Source organism: Mustela erminea, chromosome 6 (assembly GCF_009829155.1).
Source record: "Mustela erminea isolate mMusErm1 chromosome 6, mMusErm1.Pri, whole genome shotgun sequence".
Classification (NCBI taxonomy): domain Eukaryota; kingdom Metazoa; phylum Chordata; class Mammalia; order Carnivora; family Mustelidae; genus Mustela; species Mustela erminea.
This window is the reverse complement of record NC_045619.1, coordinates 16,770,139-16,789,381: the sequence shown is the minus strand read 5'-3', so window position 1 is coordinate 16,789,381 and position 19,243 is coordinate 16,770,139. Positions and strand designations below refer to the sequence as shown.

Here is a 19,243-nt window from a genome sequence, read left to right as displayed (position 1 = left end):
GATACCACTTCACACCAGTCAGAATGGCTAAATTTAACAAGTCAGGAAATGACAGATGCTGGTGAGGATGGAGGGAAAGGGGAACCCTCCTACACTGTTGGTGGGAATGCAGGCTGGTGCAGCCACTCTGGAAAACAGCATGGAGGTTCCTCAAAATGTTGAAAATAGAGCTACCCTATGACCCAGCAATCACACTACTGGGTATTTACCCTAAAGATATAAATGTAGTGATCTGTAGGGGCACGTGCACCTGAATGTTTATAGCGGCAATGTCCATAATAGCCAAACTATGGAAAGAACCTAGATGTCCATCAACAGAGGAATGGATAAAGAAGATGTGGTGTATATATATATAATGGAATATTATGCAGCCATCAAAAGAAATGAAATCTTGCCAATTGCAATGATGTGGATGAAACTAGAGGGTATTATGATGAGCAAAGTAAGTCAATCAGAGAAAGACAATGATCATATGAGGAATTTGAGGGGCAACCTTGGGGGTTTAGGGGGTAGGGAAGGAAAAAGTGAAACAAGATGGGATTGGGAGGGAGACAAACTATAAGAGACTCTTAATCTCACAAAACAAACTGAGGGCTGCTGGGAGGAGGGGGGTAGGTTATGGACACTGGGGAGGGTATGTGCTATGGTGAGTTATGAAGTGTGTAAGCCTGACAATTCACAGACCTGTACCCCTGGGACTAATAATACATTATATGTTAATAAAGAAAAAAGAAATAAAGCCTGTTCTATACTTACTAAGGCTTATATATAATATATATAAGTGTATCTGAAATAAGATATTTTAAAAGCTTATAGATAAATTTTCTCTTCTGCCTGCACTCTTGGTGGGAATGCAGACTGATATGGCACTCTGGAAAATAGTATGGAGGTTCCTCAAAAAGTTAAAAATAGAACTACCTACCCCTACAGTCTAGCAATTGCACTACTAGGTTATTTACCCTAAGAATAAAAAAAAAAAATCTAATTCAAAGTGATACATGCCCCCCAGTGTTTATAGCATTATCTACAATAGCCAAACTATGGAAATAGCCCAAGTGGTCCTCAAGTGATGAATAGATAAAGACGATGTGACAGATCCATATACAATGGAATATTACTAAGCCATAAAAAGAATGAAATCTTGCCACTTGCCATGATGTAGATGGGAAGTACCATGCTAAGTGAAATAAGTCAGAGGAAGAAATTACCATATGATTTCACTCATATAGGGAATTTAAGAGATAAACAAATGAGCGTACGGAAAAAAGAGAGAGAGGCAAACCGAGAAACAGACTCTTAATGGTAGAGAACTAGTAGTTACCAGAATGGAGGTGCCTGGAGGGAACTGGGGAAAACAGATGAAGGGGATTAAGAGTACACTCATCTTGATGAGCACTGAGTCATATATGGAAGTGTTGCATCACTGTGTTATACACCTGAAATTAATATTACATTGAGGTCAACTAAAAGGAATTTAAATAAAAATTTAAAAATTTTCCCTGTTGATCTTACAATGAACAAGCATCATTTTAATAAAAATAGTCAACATGGAAAACAAATTATTTGAAAGTGAAAGACCGTGGGGCAGACATTCATAAATTTACTTGCCTTGTAGAAGAGACGCAATGAAAGCAGTGGCTACACTGCTGGAACACAGAAGTATGGAATGGTCGAGGTAGTACTTCCCCTCCGGAATCCAGCCCAGGATAACCGCCGCCACAGCTGCTAGAAAACCAACCACTGTCGCTTGAACCTAAAAATTGTTTCAGGAAGTCCAACTGAATTATTCATTTCAAAAACCAGTTTTTACTTGATTGTGTAAATATGCATACCAAAAGTCCAAAGAAAGCAGTGCACACAGTCCCTGAGCTGCATCGTTAACCTTTTGAAGAAGCTACTCTATTTTAGCGCTAATATTCCCCAAGGCAGCACTAATATTCCCAAAGGCAGTGAGTTCTCAAACTGTCATAACCAGGTGCCATTGGGGTCCTGAATGGGGTCCAGGAATCTGCTTTTATCAAGCATCCCAAGTGACTTTGATGGTGTAACCCACAGATCATCTAAGAAGACTGAAAGGTACCCAATCCTTACAACTGAACTTGGACTCTCCAGAGGCAGTGCTGGTAAGAAATTGGGTTTTGTGATCCAACAAAAGGAGTTTGCCTCCTGGCTATATTGCCCAATCTTGTGGCAAGTTATTTAAAATTCGTTCACTCAACAAGTATTTATTGAGAATCTAGGGGCGCCTGGGTGGCTCTGTCAGTTGAAAGCCTGCCTTTGGCTCAAGTCATGATCCCAGAGTCCTGGGATCGAGTCCCACATCGGGTCCTTGCTCGGTGGGGAGCCTGCTTCTCCCTCTGCCTGCTGCCCCCAGCTTGTGCTCTCTATCAAATAAGTAAACATAAAATCTTTAGAAGCTATACAAGGTGGTTGGTCTTGGGCCACACAGTGATCAAAATAGATTTATCTCCTTTTCTCCCCCAGCTCTTGGTGGGTGGGTGGGTGGGTGGGCAAATGGTAGAGATATTAAAAAGTAACCTCACGAATAACACAATCATGACCTATAAAGTAACAACAGTAATACTGAATTTGAAAATTGAGATTTAAATGAGTTACATAATACAAAAGTGCTTCCCACAGTGTTGGCACAAAGAACCCCCCGACTAAAGAAAGTAACACTGGGAACTCATAGAATCCTATTAAGTAAAATGTGAGAACTAAAGAAGCCCTAAGGGAACCTAATTCCAAATTCTTCATTGTATTGGTGTCCTGGACTCCTCTGACAGCCTGGCAAAAATTTTGTAAAGATTCCTTTCTCTATGAAAACACAGATGCACTCAAGACTAAGAAGAATTTCTAGGTGCTCACAGACTCTCTGAAGCCAGTCCATGTGGTGGAAGAATCCAGAGCCATCTCTGGCTCCCATCCTGACCATCTGTAGGGAAGGAGGATTACAAGGGAAGGGGGCAGATGAAGAGTGGAAGGAAAAATTAAAAGCTGGGATGGAAGGTCTTAGAATGATGTGATGAATAATTTACATCACCACTTGTATTACCTGGTAAGAGCTTAGAATATTTAAAGAATAAAATGGAATGTATTTTCCAAATTTTAATTTATATATTAATTTATAGTAGGCTACTTGCTCAATATTTTATTACCCCTGAGTAGGTTCCTACAATTTCAAGCTGGAAAGGAACATTGACATCTCTAATGCAATACTGTGATTTAAAAGAAGAGGATGAAGAAGCCCAGAAAAGTTAAGTAAAGTAACAACGTTTATACAGCTGGTTAATGTTAGAGCGGAGATTAAATCCCAGACTTTCTTATTTCTAACCCTGTGATCTTAGAAGCAGCTACACAGATATTTTTTAAAAGCCCATATTCAAAAAATTCTTTTATTTCTATGTCTTTGAAATGCAATACATGAAATTACTGTTCTGCAGCCATGTTTCTCAATATGATGTCCTAATCGAGCTAAGCTTAAAACTAGTGAGTGTCCCTTAAGCCCACTTGCTAGGAAGTTACTAGGAGGCTGTGGTCATGTGTCTTGGGCGTAATAGGAAGTAGCTGGGGAGGAAGAGACATTTATCTGAGATCAGAAGGAGATATAGATAATCTATATAATCCAAGATTTAGTGTATATGTAACTGACAATCTAATGTGCTCATTTATATAAACATTAGTAACATTAACAAATTAAGAAAAACTCTTAAATAAACATATGACTATAATATATAAAAGTTCAGTTTGAAGATTTACTTTAAAAAAAAATCAAAGTAGAAAAAACAGAACCTAAGCAATTGAAGTGCAAAATATTTATTTGTACAGATGTTAACTCAAATACTCAAATTCTGGCTCTGTAACACATGATAAAAAAATTTATATATTTTATATACTTTTCAATATTTGGAAGAACCTGACCAATTTCTAGAGAAAGAAAATTTTTTTAGAGGTCATGAGTATCTGTTTATTCTATCATTTCTTCAGGGTACTAAATTATTGTCTTGGATCCCCTGAAATAATTAACTGGTAAAGTTAAGAGGGCTAAACTTTATTCCACTCTTGCAAGTAAAACCCTAGATGTATAAACCCAAGACCTGTAAATACACACATGCATCACTTACCTGCTTTAAAGCCAAGTTGCCAATTATGAGGTTCCACTTTTCAATGGGTGAATCCATCTTCCCAATATTTACCTGTTAAGATAGATACTTTCATCATGTATCACTGACTAATCTATATGCTTTCTCTGTTTAAATGTTTAAATAAGCATATGAAGTCTTAAAGCCAAAGATAATTCTTTAGCAAATCTAATAACACACACTGTACTTTAAATATAATTCTGGATTCACCACCAGTCCTGTATCTCACATTTAGCTTGTCCAAGATGTTTAGAAAAATATATTTTTTAATTTAATTACTAGCTCACAAGAACTAGTGGACCAATCAGTCCACTGTTTACAATTAACATCATCAAATGTTAACCTAACGTGCCAAATTTTGTGTACTGAGACCCAATATAAATAATTACACAATTTTGAGCTGTTGGCATTTTATGTCATATCATGAAACTAATGTAATTTGAAGAATTACTGACCAGAAAACCCAGGATTAAACAAATCATTTATATGTACATAATTTATATTTGAGTCAAGACTAAAATTGTTAGCAATAAAAAATTCATTCAGTTCACATAAATTTTGATCATGTACCTCAATATTAAAATTTATACATCTTTCTGCTAAATGGAAGAATACTCCTTGAAAAATTATTCAATTGCTCTATAAGCAAAATCATCACTTTTCAACCATTTAGGATTCAAAACATGTATACCCAAATCTGTCAAGTTTTTCTAATGCAATGATTTGGAAAGCAGTGAACGATCTTTATTAATAAAAAAACATACTGAGCTGCATTTCAATTATTCATCATCTGTTTGGTCATGGAAGACAGGTGAACGGGTGAAGTGGGAGATATGTAAGGGTTGTTATTTGTGGATAGTTTACGGACAGACTAGAGTTTAGCTCACTGGCTTCAAGCCAGCAGATTAAGTGCTACGTCAACATTCCCGTCAACATTCCCATTATTGATTTGGAAAACAGAATTCTCGAACCTCCCTCTGGGCTCCCTCTGGGCTCTAGACTCAAAGTACCCAGCAATGCAAATATTTAGAATTTCAGTTTTTCAGTATAATTATTCATGCTGTCTTTATTTACAGATTTTTTCCCTAAACTGGGAAATCTACATTATTCATGAAAGTTGTGAATGTAGCTCCAACAACCTCAGTCTTTGCCTCAGTAATAAGGTACAAGCAATGTTTAAAGGTTTCATGTTCAAGAAATAGGCATGAGAGAGGGTGCCTGGGTGGCTCAGTGGGTTAAGCTGCTGCCTTCAGCTCAGGTCATGATCTCAGGGTCCTGGGATCGAGTCCGGCAACGGGCTCTCTACTCAGCAGGAAGCCTGCTTCCCTCTCTCTCTGCCTGCCTTTCTGTCTACTTGTGATCTCTGTCTGCCAAATAAATAAATAAATAAATAGATCTTTAAAAAAAAAAAGAAAAGAAATAGGCATGAGAGAAATTAGTGTTATCTGTAATAACTTTTAGGAAGAGGTCTATAGGAAGCAATCTAAAATTATTCCATGAAACAGTATAAGATGTCAAGAGCCCAGAACTGCTTGATGATCTGGAAAGGTGATCTGTAGAGGTGAATCACACATACAGGAAGGTCTAGGAGGTCAAGAAAGGTGAGTCACAGAATGAATAAATGCTATGAATTAGGTATGCTACAGTGCCAGTCACTTGGTACTATTGCCACTAGTCCCTTCTAAAGCCTGGAACCACCTTCTTCAAAATCCTCTTCCTTAAGCTGCAGGTTACAGTCTGCTAGTGACAGGACCTTGCCTAAGATTTGGAAGGCAGAAGCAAAGGAGAGGCCATTATTTCTGTAAGGTCTTGGTAGTCAGACACAGTAGGCATCCAGAGGTCTACACTGCAATGCACCCATGTCTTTCTTTCCCTGCTCCAGTGTCTCAGGCTATTTCTCTGACTCCCCCGCCCCCCGCCATCACAGATCTTTACTTCTCCCACATTTGTGTAAGCCCAAATTGTTCTATCAAATTCCTTATTGCCACAATATTTACCATGGCGGTTCTACTGACCAAACCCATACTGACAGAACAACGTCACACTATTCCATTAAATCTGTTTTATAACTGATGAAGATCACAATTTCTAAGTCCCTTCCAGATCTCTATGTCTCTGAATCTTTTAGTCTATCATGAATAAGAAATAGGAAGTTAGTGTAGGATGTGAAATAAAACATATTTCGCATTTATGAAATATAATTTATAGTGTGAAATCACAATGTATTATGTGAAATAAACACAAAGTAGAATATATTCACAAAAAATAATCACTTTTTTAAAAAATAAAGCAAAGAGTTTTAGAAGCAAGGATTTTATTTTATTTTTTTAAATATTTTATTTATTTGTTTCACAGACAGAGATCACAAGTAGGCAGAGAGGCAGGTAGAGAGAGAGGAGGAAGCAGGCTCCCTGCCAAGCAGAGAGCCCAATGCGGGGCTCAATCCCAGGACCCTGGGATCCTGACCAGAGCCAAAGACGGAGGCTTTAACCCACTGAACCACCCAGGTGCCCCTAGAAGCAAGGATTTAAAAAAAAAAGAAAGGAGAAGTGCCAATCCAAATTTAACTACTTAGGGGAAATACTTATGGTATGGGTGGAAGTAGCAGTTTGGCAGGATACAGAAAATTGACCTTTGTTGCCTCTGTGTCGTAAAAACTGAACCAAAAATTGGGCTGCCCTACCATACTGTTCAGTGGCCTAGGATTAATATGAACAACCAAACTTTTTCAGAGTAGAGAGGAACAAGAATGAGCGTTCTGTCTGCTTCCCTTCCTCTCTCTCTACCTGCCTCTCTGCCTTCTTGTGATCACTGTCTGTCAAATAAATAAATAAAATCTTTAAAAAATATATTTATTGGGACTAGAGATAAAAGTGGGTTAGAATGATCTTGAAATTATAGATTTACAAATACTATAATTGATCTGGAAAAACACATTTAGTATGTAAATACTTGAAACAAGGGTACTGAAAGTCTCAAGTATTAGTCTTAAAATATGTATACATATATATGGGTGCCTGCATGGCTCAGTCGCTTAAGCATCTGCCTTTGGTTTGGGTCATGATCCCAGGGTCCTGAGTTCTGCTGCTTTGAGCTCCCTGCTCAGCAGGGAGTCTGCTTCTCCCTCTCCATTTGCCCTTCCCCCTCGGATTGAGCTCTCCCTCTAATAAATAAAGTCTTAAAAAAATATATATATATATATATATATTAAATATGTGCTCCCCAAAAAGGGCATATAAAAAAATAAACCTAAATGTTAACCATTGTTATTTCTGAATGATGGGCTTGTGGATAATTTTTATTTTCTTCTTTGTTCATTAGTGAATTGTTCAAATTTTTAGCACCGAACATGTGGAACTGCTGTAATCAGAAACTATTTAAAAACACATAATTGGTAAATTAAAAAATTTGGCAACTAGAAAAGGAAATCGTCTTAGCTTTTTGCCTATGATTTCTTTCTTAAGATTCCCTGTCTGGGCACTCATTAACATATTTGTTTAATTCTTTAAACTTTTTTTCCTTTAGTTCTTTGAACATATTTACACTAGATGCTTTGAAAGATTCTGCTAAATCTAACATCTGGGCCTACTTTTTTTTTTTTTTTTTTTAAGATTTTATCTGTTTATTTGACAGACAAAGAGAGAGATCACAAGTAGGCAGAGAGGCAGGCAGAGAGAAAGGGGGAAGCAGGCTCCCCACTGAGCAGAGAGGCCAATGTGGGGCTCAATCCCAGGACCCTGAAATCATGACCTGGGCTGAAGATGGAGGCTTAACCCACTGAGCCACCCAGGTACCCCATCTAGGCCTACTTTGAGTCACTTTCCATTGACTGAGTATGAATCTCACTATTCTTTTCTTCTTCTTCTTCTTTTTTAATCTATTTTTTTATTTGACAGAGAGAGAGAGATCACAAGTAGGCAGAGAGGCAGGCGGAGAGAGAGGAGGAAGCAGGCTCACCTCTGAGCAGAGAACCCGATGCAGGGTTCGATCCCAGGACCCTGAGACCATGACCTAAGCCAAAGGCAGAAGCTTTAACCCACTGAACCACCCAGGTGCCCCGAATCTCACTATTCTTAAGTATGAATCACAATTTTTTGTTTCTTGCTACATCTAATAATTTCCGGTTAAAAACTAGGCAGCATAATAATGCATAGCAATGATTCCGATGATGTTATGTTCTTCGAAGCATTACTAGATTTCCCTTTCAATAGGCCATTAATTCCCCTAGACTCAAACTACAGACTCTTGTCTTCTCACAGTATAAAGTAGTTCATATCTTTGCTTCTAGTAAAGCTGGTTCTTTCAGCTAGGAACTATTGCTTTGTAGCCTAGGCATTTGGGGATCACCCCCACACCTAAGTTTGATGGACGACCAAAGATCTGAGCAGAACTTATACCCAGATTTGGGGGCTCTTGCTTTCTACTCTTCTCTTACTGTTGGGATTTCTCCATAAATTTCTATCTGCTGGGGCGCCTGGGTGGCTTAGTGGGTTAAGCCGTTGCCTTCGGCTCAGGTCGTGATCTCAGGGTCCTGGGGTCAAGTCCCACATCAGGCTCTCTGCTCGGCGGGGAGCCTGCTTCCCTCTCTCTCTCTCTGCCAGCCTCTCTACCTACCTGTGATCTCTCTCTGTCAAAAAAAAAAAAAAAAAAATTTCTACCTGCTGTCAGCTCCAAGCTCTGTTATCTAATAACTCAAGACAATAAAACTTCCACTTTTTGCCACTATGCCTATTAACAAGTCACAAAAGGCAACTGGTCAAAAAAAAAAAAAAGGCAAAAAACTCACAAATCTTAGCCAGTGTATTTGTCTATCAAGTATAGGCCCCTCTCATGTTTCCGTCTAGTTTTTTGGTTTTGGGTTTTATTTTTTGTCAGACTCCCTGACCTCTGTCACCTCAGACTTGTAAGACTGTGGGTTTTCTGCCACATGAGGTCCAGGGATTGGGGAAACTGCCTTGGGGAAAAAAGCTACAAACTTTGCAATCCTTACTCACTGTAGACATGGTCTTTTAAGGGTGAACTCAGTTTCTACCTGTTTTTGATCACTTTCTATTGCCTTCAGTTTGTATAGGTTCTCTAATTGTTAATCTTTGGAAAGGTTCACTCGTTACTTCATTCTGCCATTAACTGGAATTAGAAACCTTATTATACATATTTTTACATGCTTGAAAAATTTTATAAAATGTAACATGGCAAAATGCATACAAACATACACACATACACATACTCTAAAGCCTTTCTGAATGTGCAGGGGTGATGTCTATACTCATAATCTTGGTTTTGAGTTTCACACGTGCATCCCATGTATGAAAACTCAACAAACTGTGGACTTCGAATTTTAGTCGTCGATCTGTGTCAATTACACCGCAGTAAAGCTTCAAAGAACGGGGCGAGTTAAAAATCCAGATGCCTGAAAGTTTTAGATTAAACATTAAGTAGTTCCACTCTGCAAAGCTATGGCTATGGGTTGGTATTTATAACATAAGAAACATACTCTAAAATTAAGAACTAAGAGGAATGTGTGGTTTCATTTGTATCTAACAATCAGACAAGAACTGGTAAAATTTAGAATTGTGCCAAGTTTAGGAAACAATACTGAGATTGTAACTATATCAAAATTATGCCATAGTAACTAATATTATTACTTGGGGTTTAATTTTTCTTTATTTTAGAAGTTCTACAATGTGAACTAGAAGTGTAACTTAAAATTATTAGGAAAAGGTTTTGCCCAGTTTTTCACATCCCTCTACTGGAACGTTAAGCTCAATGAAGGCAGGAACATTTTCTGTTTTATTTATTGCTGATTCCCTAGCACATAAGAGCACTTGGCACATTGTAAGGGTTTGGAAATATTTTTTGAATTAGTGAATTAAAAAGGTAGGATGTTACAAAATAATTTCAGAGAATCAAGAGTTCTCTGAGAAGACATTTGAAGCAACAAAAATCAGTTTTGCCTAAAGTGGAAAAGTGTTAATCAAACTGTGTTAGGTAATTTGCTCCTGGAAAATAGATTTAGAGGCTTTAAAAATATGTTGTCTTTAGGACAGAGGATGCAATTTTTTTTTAAAGATTTTATTTACTTATTTGACAGAGATCACAAGTAGGCAGAGAGGCAGGCAGGGAGGCTCCCCGCCGAGCAGAGAGCCCGATGTGGGACTCGATCGCAGGACCCTGAGATCATGTCCCAAGCCGAAGGCAGTGGCCCAACCCACTGAGCCACCCAGGCACCCCAGAGGATGCCATTTTTGACTCTTTTATATTTAGCATCCAGAAGCAGAAAATTCTAGACCTCAGATAACAGAACTTAACAGAACAGAACTTAATTCTAGACCTCAGATAACAGAACTTAACCCCAACAATTTATAGAATCACTGTACTTGGATTCTTTTCCAATTATATACTACTGTTATATATACACAACAATTATCTACCATAATATATATCTACTATTGAAAAGGTTAAAATCCAGGAAAAAATTTTGAAGTTAATCATTATAAGCTAGAGATAAATTTTGACTCAAGTAAGAGGGCAAGATAAAGCTGATTTGAATTCATCATTATTAAATCTCCCTTGTTAAAACAGGAAACCTTCTTATTGAAGTATCTTTTTATCTGGGAACATTTAACCTTTACCTTTATAGAATAATAAGTTGTTTTTTAAAAAAAGGTTTTACTTATTTATTAATTTGACAGACAGATATCACAAGTAGGCAGAGAGGCAGGCAGAGAGAGAGAGAGAGGAGGAAGCAGGCTCCTTGCTGAGCAGAGAGCCCAATGTGGGGCTCAATCCCAAGACCCTGGGATCATGACCTGAGCTGAAGGCAGAGGCTTTACCCCACTGAGCCACCCAGTGGTCCCTAGAATAATAAGTTTTAAAGACAACTGTCCTTCAATGATTGAGTGAGTAGCCTATATCTGATATTTCATGTCTTAATTTCTCTATATACTTAACCAAAGCATTCCTTATAAATCCTATAAACTCATTTACCCTGATTCTCCTGCAGACAATCATACAAATGAGAAAAGACTCTTTAATGGAGCAAAAAGATTAAAGTAATCATAGCCTGGTCTTCTATAGCTATAATAATTTTTACTCCTACTTTTACAAGTGAAAATAAATACTACATAGTAAAGTCATAAAATTCAAAAGAATTATTTTTTGACTATAGATGAAAAGGCTGACTTTCAAATAGTACTTGTTTTAAGTTAGAAAAAAAATTTTACTCATTGGCCTTTTCCCCTGGAACCAGGGAGTACAGGTAGGAATCTGCCACAGCAGTCCCAAATGAAGACAACAGACAACTAAATTAAGGTAGTGGCAGGTGGGGCATAAGAGGAAGGGGAGAGGGATTTCATAGGTTAAACTGACAATCTAGACATTAACCTGATAGAAGGGAGGGGATGATTGGTAAGAAATACACAAAGCACAGGTAGAGTATGAGAAAGTAAAAAATTTAGTTTTGAATGTAGTGAGTGGTGCAGACAATTGGAAATTCAGCTCTGGAGGTCAGGAAGGTGGCTGGACATAGATAGCTAAGAGTTAGCAATTAGCAACGTGCAAGCAGTAGTGGGCTACATGAAATTATTGACAGAGAACATGAAAACAAGGTACTAATGGTTCAGGCAAACCTCAGATCAAGATAAGCAAAGAAAAAGAAACCAAACGCGTAGACTAAGAGGAAGTCATGAAAGAGCGGAAGGAAGACAGCGTGGGGTCTCAACGTCAAGGGTAACAAAAATCTCAAGCAGAGACAGTCAGTGAAGAGTATAAGGAAGGGGAGGCTCTGGGGACTTTGCTAGGAAGAAGTCGCTAACCTAGGGGCTGCCTGCCTGGCTCAGTTGGTAGTTAAGCATCCGTTTTGATTTCAGCTCAGGTCATGATGTCAGGATCTCAGGATTGTGGGATTGAGCCCAAAGTCGGGCTCTGCACTCAGCAGGGGGTTTGCTTGAGAGTCTCTCTTTTTACCTCTTCCTCTGCCCCTCTCTGACCCCTCTCTTCCTCTCTCTGGTTTCTTTCCCCTCCTCTAAAAAAAAAAAAAAAAAAAGAAGTCTTTAACCTCGAGTTGCTTTAATAGTTGATACAGTATCAGAATTAGAAAATAGCTGGCAATGATTCCCTAGCACTCTGTAAGAATGGTAGTACTTCACCTAGCAAACTTGAGATCAAATTGTCTAAGCATGAAAATATCATACACTAGGTGAATATAGTAGGTTATCATAGCTTAATACCACTAGTTACTAGTTTTCCATCTACTAATTTGTTTACTTTGATCTCTCTCGAATCCTGAGAAAGTTTCAAGTGACTACTCCTAATCCATCAGGCAATCATGTCATCTCTTTCTGAAGATGATGTGAAGATCTGAAGATCCCAATTATGTCTCACTATATCCACTGCTACCACCTTGACCCAAGCTAGCATCACCTCTAGCCTGTACTACTGCAACAGACTTGTCTCTCTGCTTTAGTCTTTGGCCCTCTGTACCTCTGTCTCAACACAACAGTCAAAATAATCTGTTAAAAGATATCTATCAGATCACAGCACTCCTCTGTTCAAAATCTTCCAATGGCTTTCCATTTCCCACAACAGGCAAAGTCCTTACAAAGGCTCACCATGTGATCTCACGCCCTGTTCTTTTCCCTTTCTCTCACTGGGTCCCCCCTCCAGAGGCCTCCAGGTTGTTCATTTAACACAGTGGGTCTCAAGCTCTGACCTACGTAAGAACAGTCGGTTAAATTACAGATTGCTGAGCCACACCCCCAGAGTTTCAGATTCAGTAGCTTTGAGGTGGGGCTGAGAATTTGCATTCTAACAAGTTGCTAACCATGCTTATCAGATCCTTTGTTGAGAATCATTGATCTATCAAATCAACGGCATTCCTGCCTCTGGCCTTTGACATTGAGTGAGCTGTGCCCATCTTAAATAGCCTCAAAAAATAAAAAGGAAACGAATTAGTAGATAGAAAAGTAATAAATCTTGGCATCAAGCCATGAAAACACAGTATATTCATCTAGTTTATGGTGTCTTCGTTGCTTAGAGATCTAGGTAATTTCTTCAGTGTGTGACTCACATATCTTATCATCAGGGAGGAAATTCTCGATCTATCGGAGACATCAACTCCACCTCTACCTCCCAAAGAAAGGCCCAGCTAGCTCACTCTGCAGTCAAGACCTTGGTTATCATATCCTCCTGTGAGCTTTGCTTCTAATCAGCTTTGGAGTTGCCCTCTCTTAAATATGAACAAATGTAACCAGACATTTGATGGAAATATCTACCATAAAATATAAATGCCACAACACATAAAGTACAAATTAAAACATTAAGATTAAATTCACCTTTATTCAGTGTTAATGGTAATAAAAGCAAATTAATTTGTAGCATATCCCTTACTATCTGGCTTCCCTACAGCAGAGCCTATTTCAAAATGGAGTGGTCTGTTCCATTTCTTATTTGAATCTAAACAAATACTGGAGAATGCTCAAGAATGTTCCTTTTCGAAATATTTTCTCTGAGATAAGCTAGCCAAAATTTCAGTTTTCCGGGCAGAGTTATGGTTGCTTAAAAGCTTGTATGCTTAACTATATTTATCAGGACAAAGTTCATTTTCCAACAAAATGACACTAAAGCTACCTTTTAACTCTCATTCCAGTAACTTCCTTTTCCTTTAAATGTTGCCCGTTTTGTTTTTCAAGACCTCTTCCTTATTCCCCTCTCTGGCCATAAACCTCTTGGATTGAGTTTTACCTTCCTGACCCACCAGTTCTGAAAGCATAATGCAAATGCAGATCACTGGGGAAAAAAGACGGTACATGGAATGCAGGTATATGATTTCACTAACCCTGAAAACATCAGTAAAGCCACATAAAAGGGTTTTTTGTTTTTTTGCTTTTTTTTTTTTTTTTAAGATAAAAGCTAGCGGTATAATGGACAAACATTCTGGTAGAACACCAACTGGGAAAATCAATATTCAGGTGACGCCAAATGTCACCATTATATAATGAATATATGATGAATATCTTCTGAGATATTAGAGTGTGAAACTTAATCAAATTTTTAAAAAACTGTATTACCATTTTAGTATTACATTTTTTAGAGATTATTTCTTAGCACTGAGAGCTACTAGGTTGATCCTATGGTCACTATACTTTCTATCTGTAATACTATACAGATGCCCACTTTAAAACAAAGTCCTTAGAGAATCAAGATTGGTTTGGGCTAGTTTTACCAATTTAGATACTTCTAAGAACGATGGTGTTACCCAATTACTGGACTTTCTTTCCTCTCACATAATAATTGATGAAAATTTGAAATCTCCTGTTTAATTCTTAGGTTTGGAGATTTGGTTGATGGTGACAATAAAATTTCATTGAAGTAGTTCCGTAAACTGAAGTTTTGTACATTGCTTGATGATGCTTTCTAAATACTTTCAGGTAAGCCTAAGATTGCTGTCCTAACATATTTTTAAAAAATATTCTTATATGGACTTAATGGCTTCATAGGATTGCTTGAGAAAACCTGGTCTTTAAACCTTGGATCTAAAAGTTTAACAATGGAGCAATGTAACTGGGTTCCATGACACCAAAAAGTAATGAATTTCCATCTGTATCTATCACCAACACAGCTGTTCAGTTTCTTGGTTACCTTTTGATATGCAAATTCCCCCCTTCATAGATGGACTCATTCACTGTAGCACCTTTAAGCAAACAAAAAAACTGAACTTCACATACTAAATGTACTGTAATTAGTAATAACCTCTGACAGCTTAATTTTTGACTAACATTAAATTGGGTAGATGGTTCCCTGAAGTGAACCCCACTAGCGGCATGATTTTTTATTTTTATTTTTTTATTAACATATAATGTATTATTTGACTTAGGGTACAGGTCTGTGAATCATCAGGCTTACACATTTCACAACACTCACCATAGCAATACCCTCCCCAATGTCCATAACCCAGCCACCCTCTCCCTACCCCCCTTCCCCCAGCAACCCTCAGTTTGTTTTGTGAGATTAAGAGTCTCTTATGGTTTGTCTCCCTCCGGATCCCATCTTATTTCATTTTTTTCCTTCCCTACCCCCCAAACCTCCCACTCTGCCTCTCAACTTCCTCATATCAGGGAGATCATATCATAATTATCTTTCTCTGATTGACTTATTTTGCTCTGCATAATACCCTCTAGTTCCATCCACAGCATCATAAAAGGCAAGATTTCATTTCTTTTGATGGCTGCATAGTATTCCATTGTGTATATATATACCACATCTTCTTTTTTTTTTAAGATTTTATTTATTCATTTGACAGAGAGGAGAGAGATCATAAGTAGGCAGAGAGGCAGGCAGAGAGAGAGGAAGAAGCAGGCTCCTCGCTGAGCAGAGAGCCTGATGTGGGGCTCGATCCCAGGCCCCTGAGATCATGACCTGAGCTAAAGGCAGAGGCTCAACCCACTAAGCCACCCAGGTGCCCCAATATACCACATCTTCTTTATCTACTCACCTGCTAATGGACATCTAGGTTCTTTCCACAGTCTGGCTATTGTGAACATTGTAGCAGCATGATTTTAATCAACATAATTTGGTTTCACAATGGGGAACCCCCAACAAATGCTAGAGTGAGCGAACAATGTCCTTTGGGCTTCTAAAAATAACTCAGAGCCCTGTAGAGGCTTTGGTTTTAAAAACCTTCCTAGATGACAATTTAGCATATCTAGCAAAGCTTTAAAAGAAAGCATTTTTGGGGGGCACCTGGGTGGCTCAGTCAGTTAAGCGGCTGCCTTCAGCTCAGGTCATGATCCCAGTGTCCTGGGGTTGAGCTCCACATCGGCTTCCTGCTTAGTAAGGAGTCTGCTTCTCCCTCTCCCACTGCCCCCGCTCATGCTTGCTCTCTCTCATGCTGTCTCAAATAAATAAATAAAATCTTAAAAAAAAAAGAATGCATTCTTTTCCTGAACAGTTACAGTCCTAGAATATGCCCCAAAGAAATAAAAGAATATGGAACTCTATGTATAAAAGTATTCATTATAATATTGTTTATATAGCAAAACATTAGAATGAGGCTATATATCTAATAATAGATTATGGACTGAATTATGGGAGAGCTATGTAAGGGAAAAGTACAAAGCCAATAAAAATAATGGCACAGGTCTATATTGATATAGAAAGATGATCATGGTATATCTTCAAATTGATTATCACAGATTTTAAGAGGGTATATGCTATCTACCTTATGCCTATCTGTAAGTATAGATAGCCAAATACAGATGGCTATCTATATAGATATAGATAGAAAGATCTATACCAAAAATATTAATATATGATTATATCTAGGTGAAGAATTTGGAGTGGTTTTAAATTTTCTTCTTCGTAATTTTTTCTCTTTTCTTCAGTTTTTGCTATAAGCATGAATACATGCTTTTATACATTACTTTTATAACCACAAAAGGTTTAAATACCAGTCAACCAAACACTGAACCATAAAGAATCTCAATATCTAAACTGTCCCATGTCTTAAGCACTGATAACTGCTAGAATGCCCTGGAGTAAAATGAGGCAAGTATACTACTTCTCGGGATAAAGGAGAGCCTATAATTCACAAATTAGCCAACCTAGAGAACTTTTGGGATATTATCAGCCATTACTACTTAGCATATCCCTGAGGTCCAGAAATTTATCAGATAGAGGGAAAAAAAACCTTTCCTGATACAAGTTCTCCTTCTCAGAAACAGTATAGGTAATACACATACTTAGAGGTGGGAAAACAAACTTACTGCAGTGGATAATCTGGATGCCAATGTCATTTCCAAGTTCCCTTTGAGACCAAGAAGTGCAGGAACTAAAATGAAAACTTCTGTTACCTTTCTGAATACCTCCCAGTGCTGTAAGGAAAAAAAACAAAACAAAACAAAACAGAATTTTCTGATACTCTTGAAAAAATACTTTAGAAAAAAAAAACGTTTCAAAAAATCTTAGCCTTTTTTCCTCCAATGTTGTATCTACATTTTGAATGACAACACAGGTCATTTAATCAGTGAACATTTAGCTTAACCCGATTCTCCAAAGCTCTGAAGCCTTGAGTTGCTTTAGAAGATTGAATTAAATTGGAAGTGATAGCTGATATAGTCACTACATCCCAAATACATCTAGCTTGCTACACGACTGATACCCTTAAATTTTACTTTATCCCTCAATGAGGAGACCGTTTAACTAGTAGTTAAGAGCACAAACTCAAGAAGAGACCATCTGGATTTGAATCTTGGTTCCAACACTCATTATAACAACCCCACAGGAAAAGTCTAGTAGTATTATATTATTATTTTATCTCACAGATGAAGAAACATAGATTCGGTGAAGCTAAATGATTTTCCCAAGGCTAGAAGATGGGACTGAGGGGGTGCCTGGGTGGCTCAGTGGGTTAAGCCTCTGTCTTTAGCTCAGGTCATGATCTCCGGGTCCCAGGAATGAGCTCCACATCAGGCTCTCTGCTCCATGGGAAGACTGCTTCCTCCTCCCCTCTCTCCACCTGCCTCTCTGCCTACTTGTGATCTCGCTCTATCAAATAAATAAATAAAATCTTAAAAAAAAATTTTTTAAAAGAAGAAGAAGAAGATGGGACCGAGAATAAACCTTGGGAGTTCTGAGTCATCCCATGTTCTGGTCCCCATTTTAGGGTGTGAGGCAAGAGGTTGCAATGTACAGGATCCATAAAAAAAGCACTAAATAGGAAATTTAAAAATTTGTGATTCTAGGGATGGATTGGTCACAACATAGCTGCGTAATCCTGGATGAGTCATGTCTTTCGGATCTCCATTTCTTCATCCATGAAATGAAGACACTGTCTGAGAGCCCTGTCTAGTCCTTGGGAAAATACCATGATAATGAAAATAATGTTAAAGTTCTTTATAAAGTGAAAGAAATCACTTAAAACAAATCACTTAATAACACAACTTACTACTTTATTAATGCCATTAAGGGGTGATTGTTCCAGTAAAACTTATGGATTAAAATTTATGGGCTAACATCTTGATTTATGCCAAAAAATATCAAGAAAATGCAGCCTTGTCATTAATACCAAGACAGGTAAGAGAAGTAAAACTTAAATCCATCAGATAAATGAAAGAAAAATGCAATTTGTCCCCAGAGCTGCCCTAGAGGTTGTTTCAAATAGGTATAGAACTAGGACCTAAAGAGGTTAGGAAATGTTTATCAGATTGGTGTTCGGTAAAATCCTGGTTCAAAGAATATGTGAGGGAATCCTTCCAGGGTTCAAGTCAACTAAGGAAGAGCCTACAAAAAAGCACTGGGGGCCCAGCTGATCCCAGACTTCTTAACCTGCCAAAAAATTTAGAAATAATCTTCCCATGTTTTACAGTGGGTTAAGAATTCTGCTATGCTTGTGGGATATGCCTCCTTCAGAGGTTAAGAGCGGTGGTGGTGATGATGATGATGATGATGAAAAAGGTAATAATTACTAACAATATGCAACATCCACTGATTGCTTAGTATGTGTCAGGCACTGTTTTCTTTAGCTTTACTCATTTAAGCTTGACAATGGAACTATGAGATAGGTGTCATTTTTAACAATTCAGGGATATATTTTACCTAGGTCATCATTTTAAGATATCTAGCTATATGACTTAATTTTAGAAACACGAGATATCTGGGTATCTCTACCAGTTTAGCTCCCACATGTCATCACACTTTGGATCTGCTGGGATGAAGACCTTTTGGTTACTCCCATCCTTCCCAAGTTCGATTCCAATCAAACACTCCCCTGAGAATTACTGTGAAGTCACTGTCACCTTAGACTGCTATAATAAGAACACTCCATTACTGATTTCCTATCTCATGCCAAATAAATTCTATATTCTTTTCCCTACACCTGCAGGGGTATGCTTCTAGAAGTTTCCAAACTTTCCCAGTTTTCATGACACCCCCCCCAGGGCAAAAGAAACACCTAAAGTCCTATTTATTAAGTAGCTGGTCCAAACAACTTAACACATATTTATTTACTAACAATTTTTTAAAAGATTTTATTTATTTATTTGTCAGACCGAGATCACAAGTAGGCAGAGAGGCAGGCATAGAGAGAGGGGGAAGCAGGATCCCTG

General features: G+C 37.9%; 1 protein-coding gene across 7 annotated transcripts in view; it reads right to left on the bottom strand.

Moving 5' to 3' along the window:
* SLC41A2 (solute carrier family 41 member 2) overlaps window positions 1-19,243 on the bottom strand; it is a 118,887-nt gene that overhangs the window by 58,483 nt on the left and 41,161 nt on the right. For 6 of the 7 annotated variants that reach the window (XM_032346530.1, XM_032346528.1, XM_032346532.1 and 3 more), the window contains exons 3-5: window positions 16,904-17,011; window positions 4,125-4,196; window positions 1,609-1,753 (exon numbers count right to left, since the gene is read on the bottom strand). In XM_032346530.1, the coding sequence (XP_032202421.1) occupies window positions 1,609-1,753; window positions 4,125-4,196; window positions 16,904-17,011 (325 nt within the window). The remainder of the gene's footprint in view (window positions 1-1,608; window positions 1,754-4,124; window positions 4,197-16,903; window positions 17,012-19,243) is intronic. The other variant, XM_032346535.1, reaches the window with a different exon arrangement.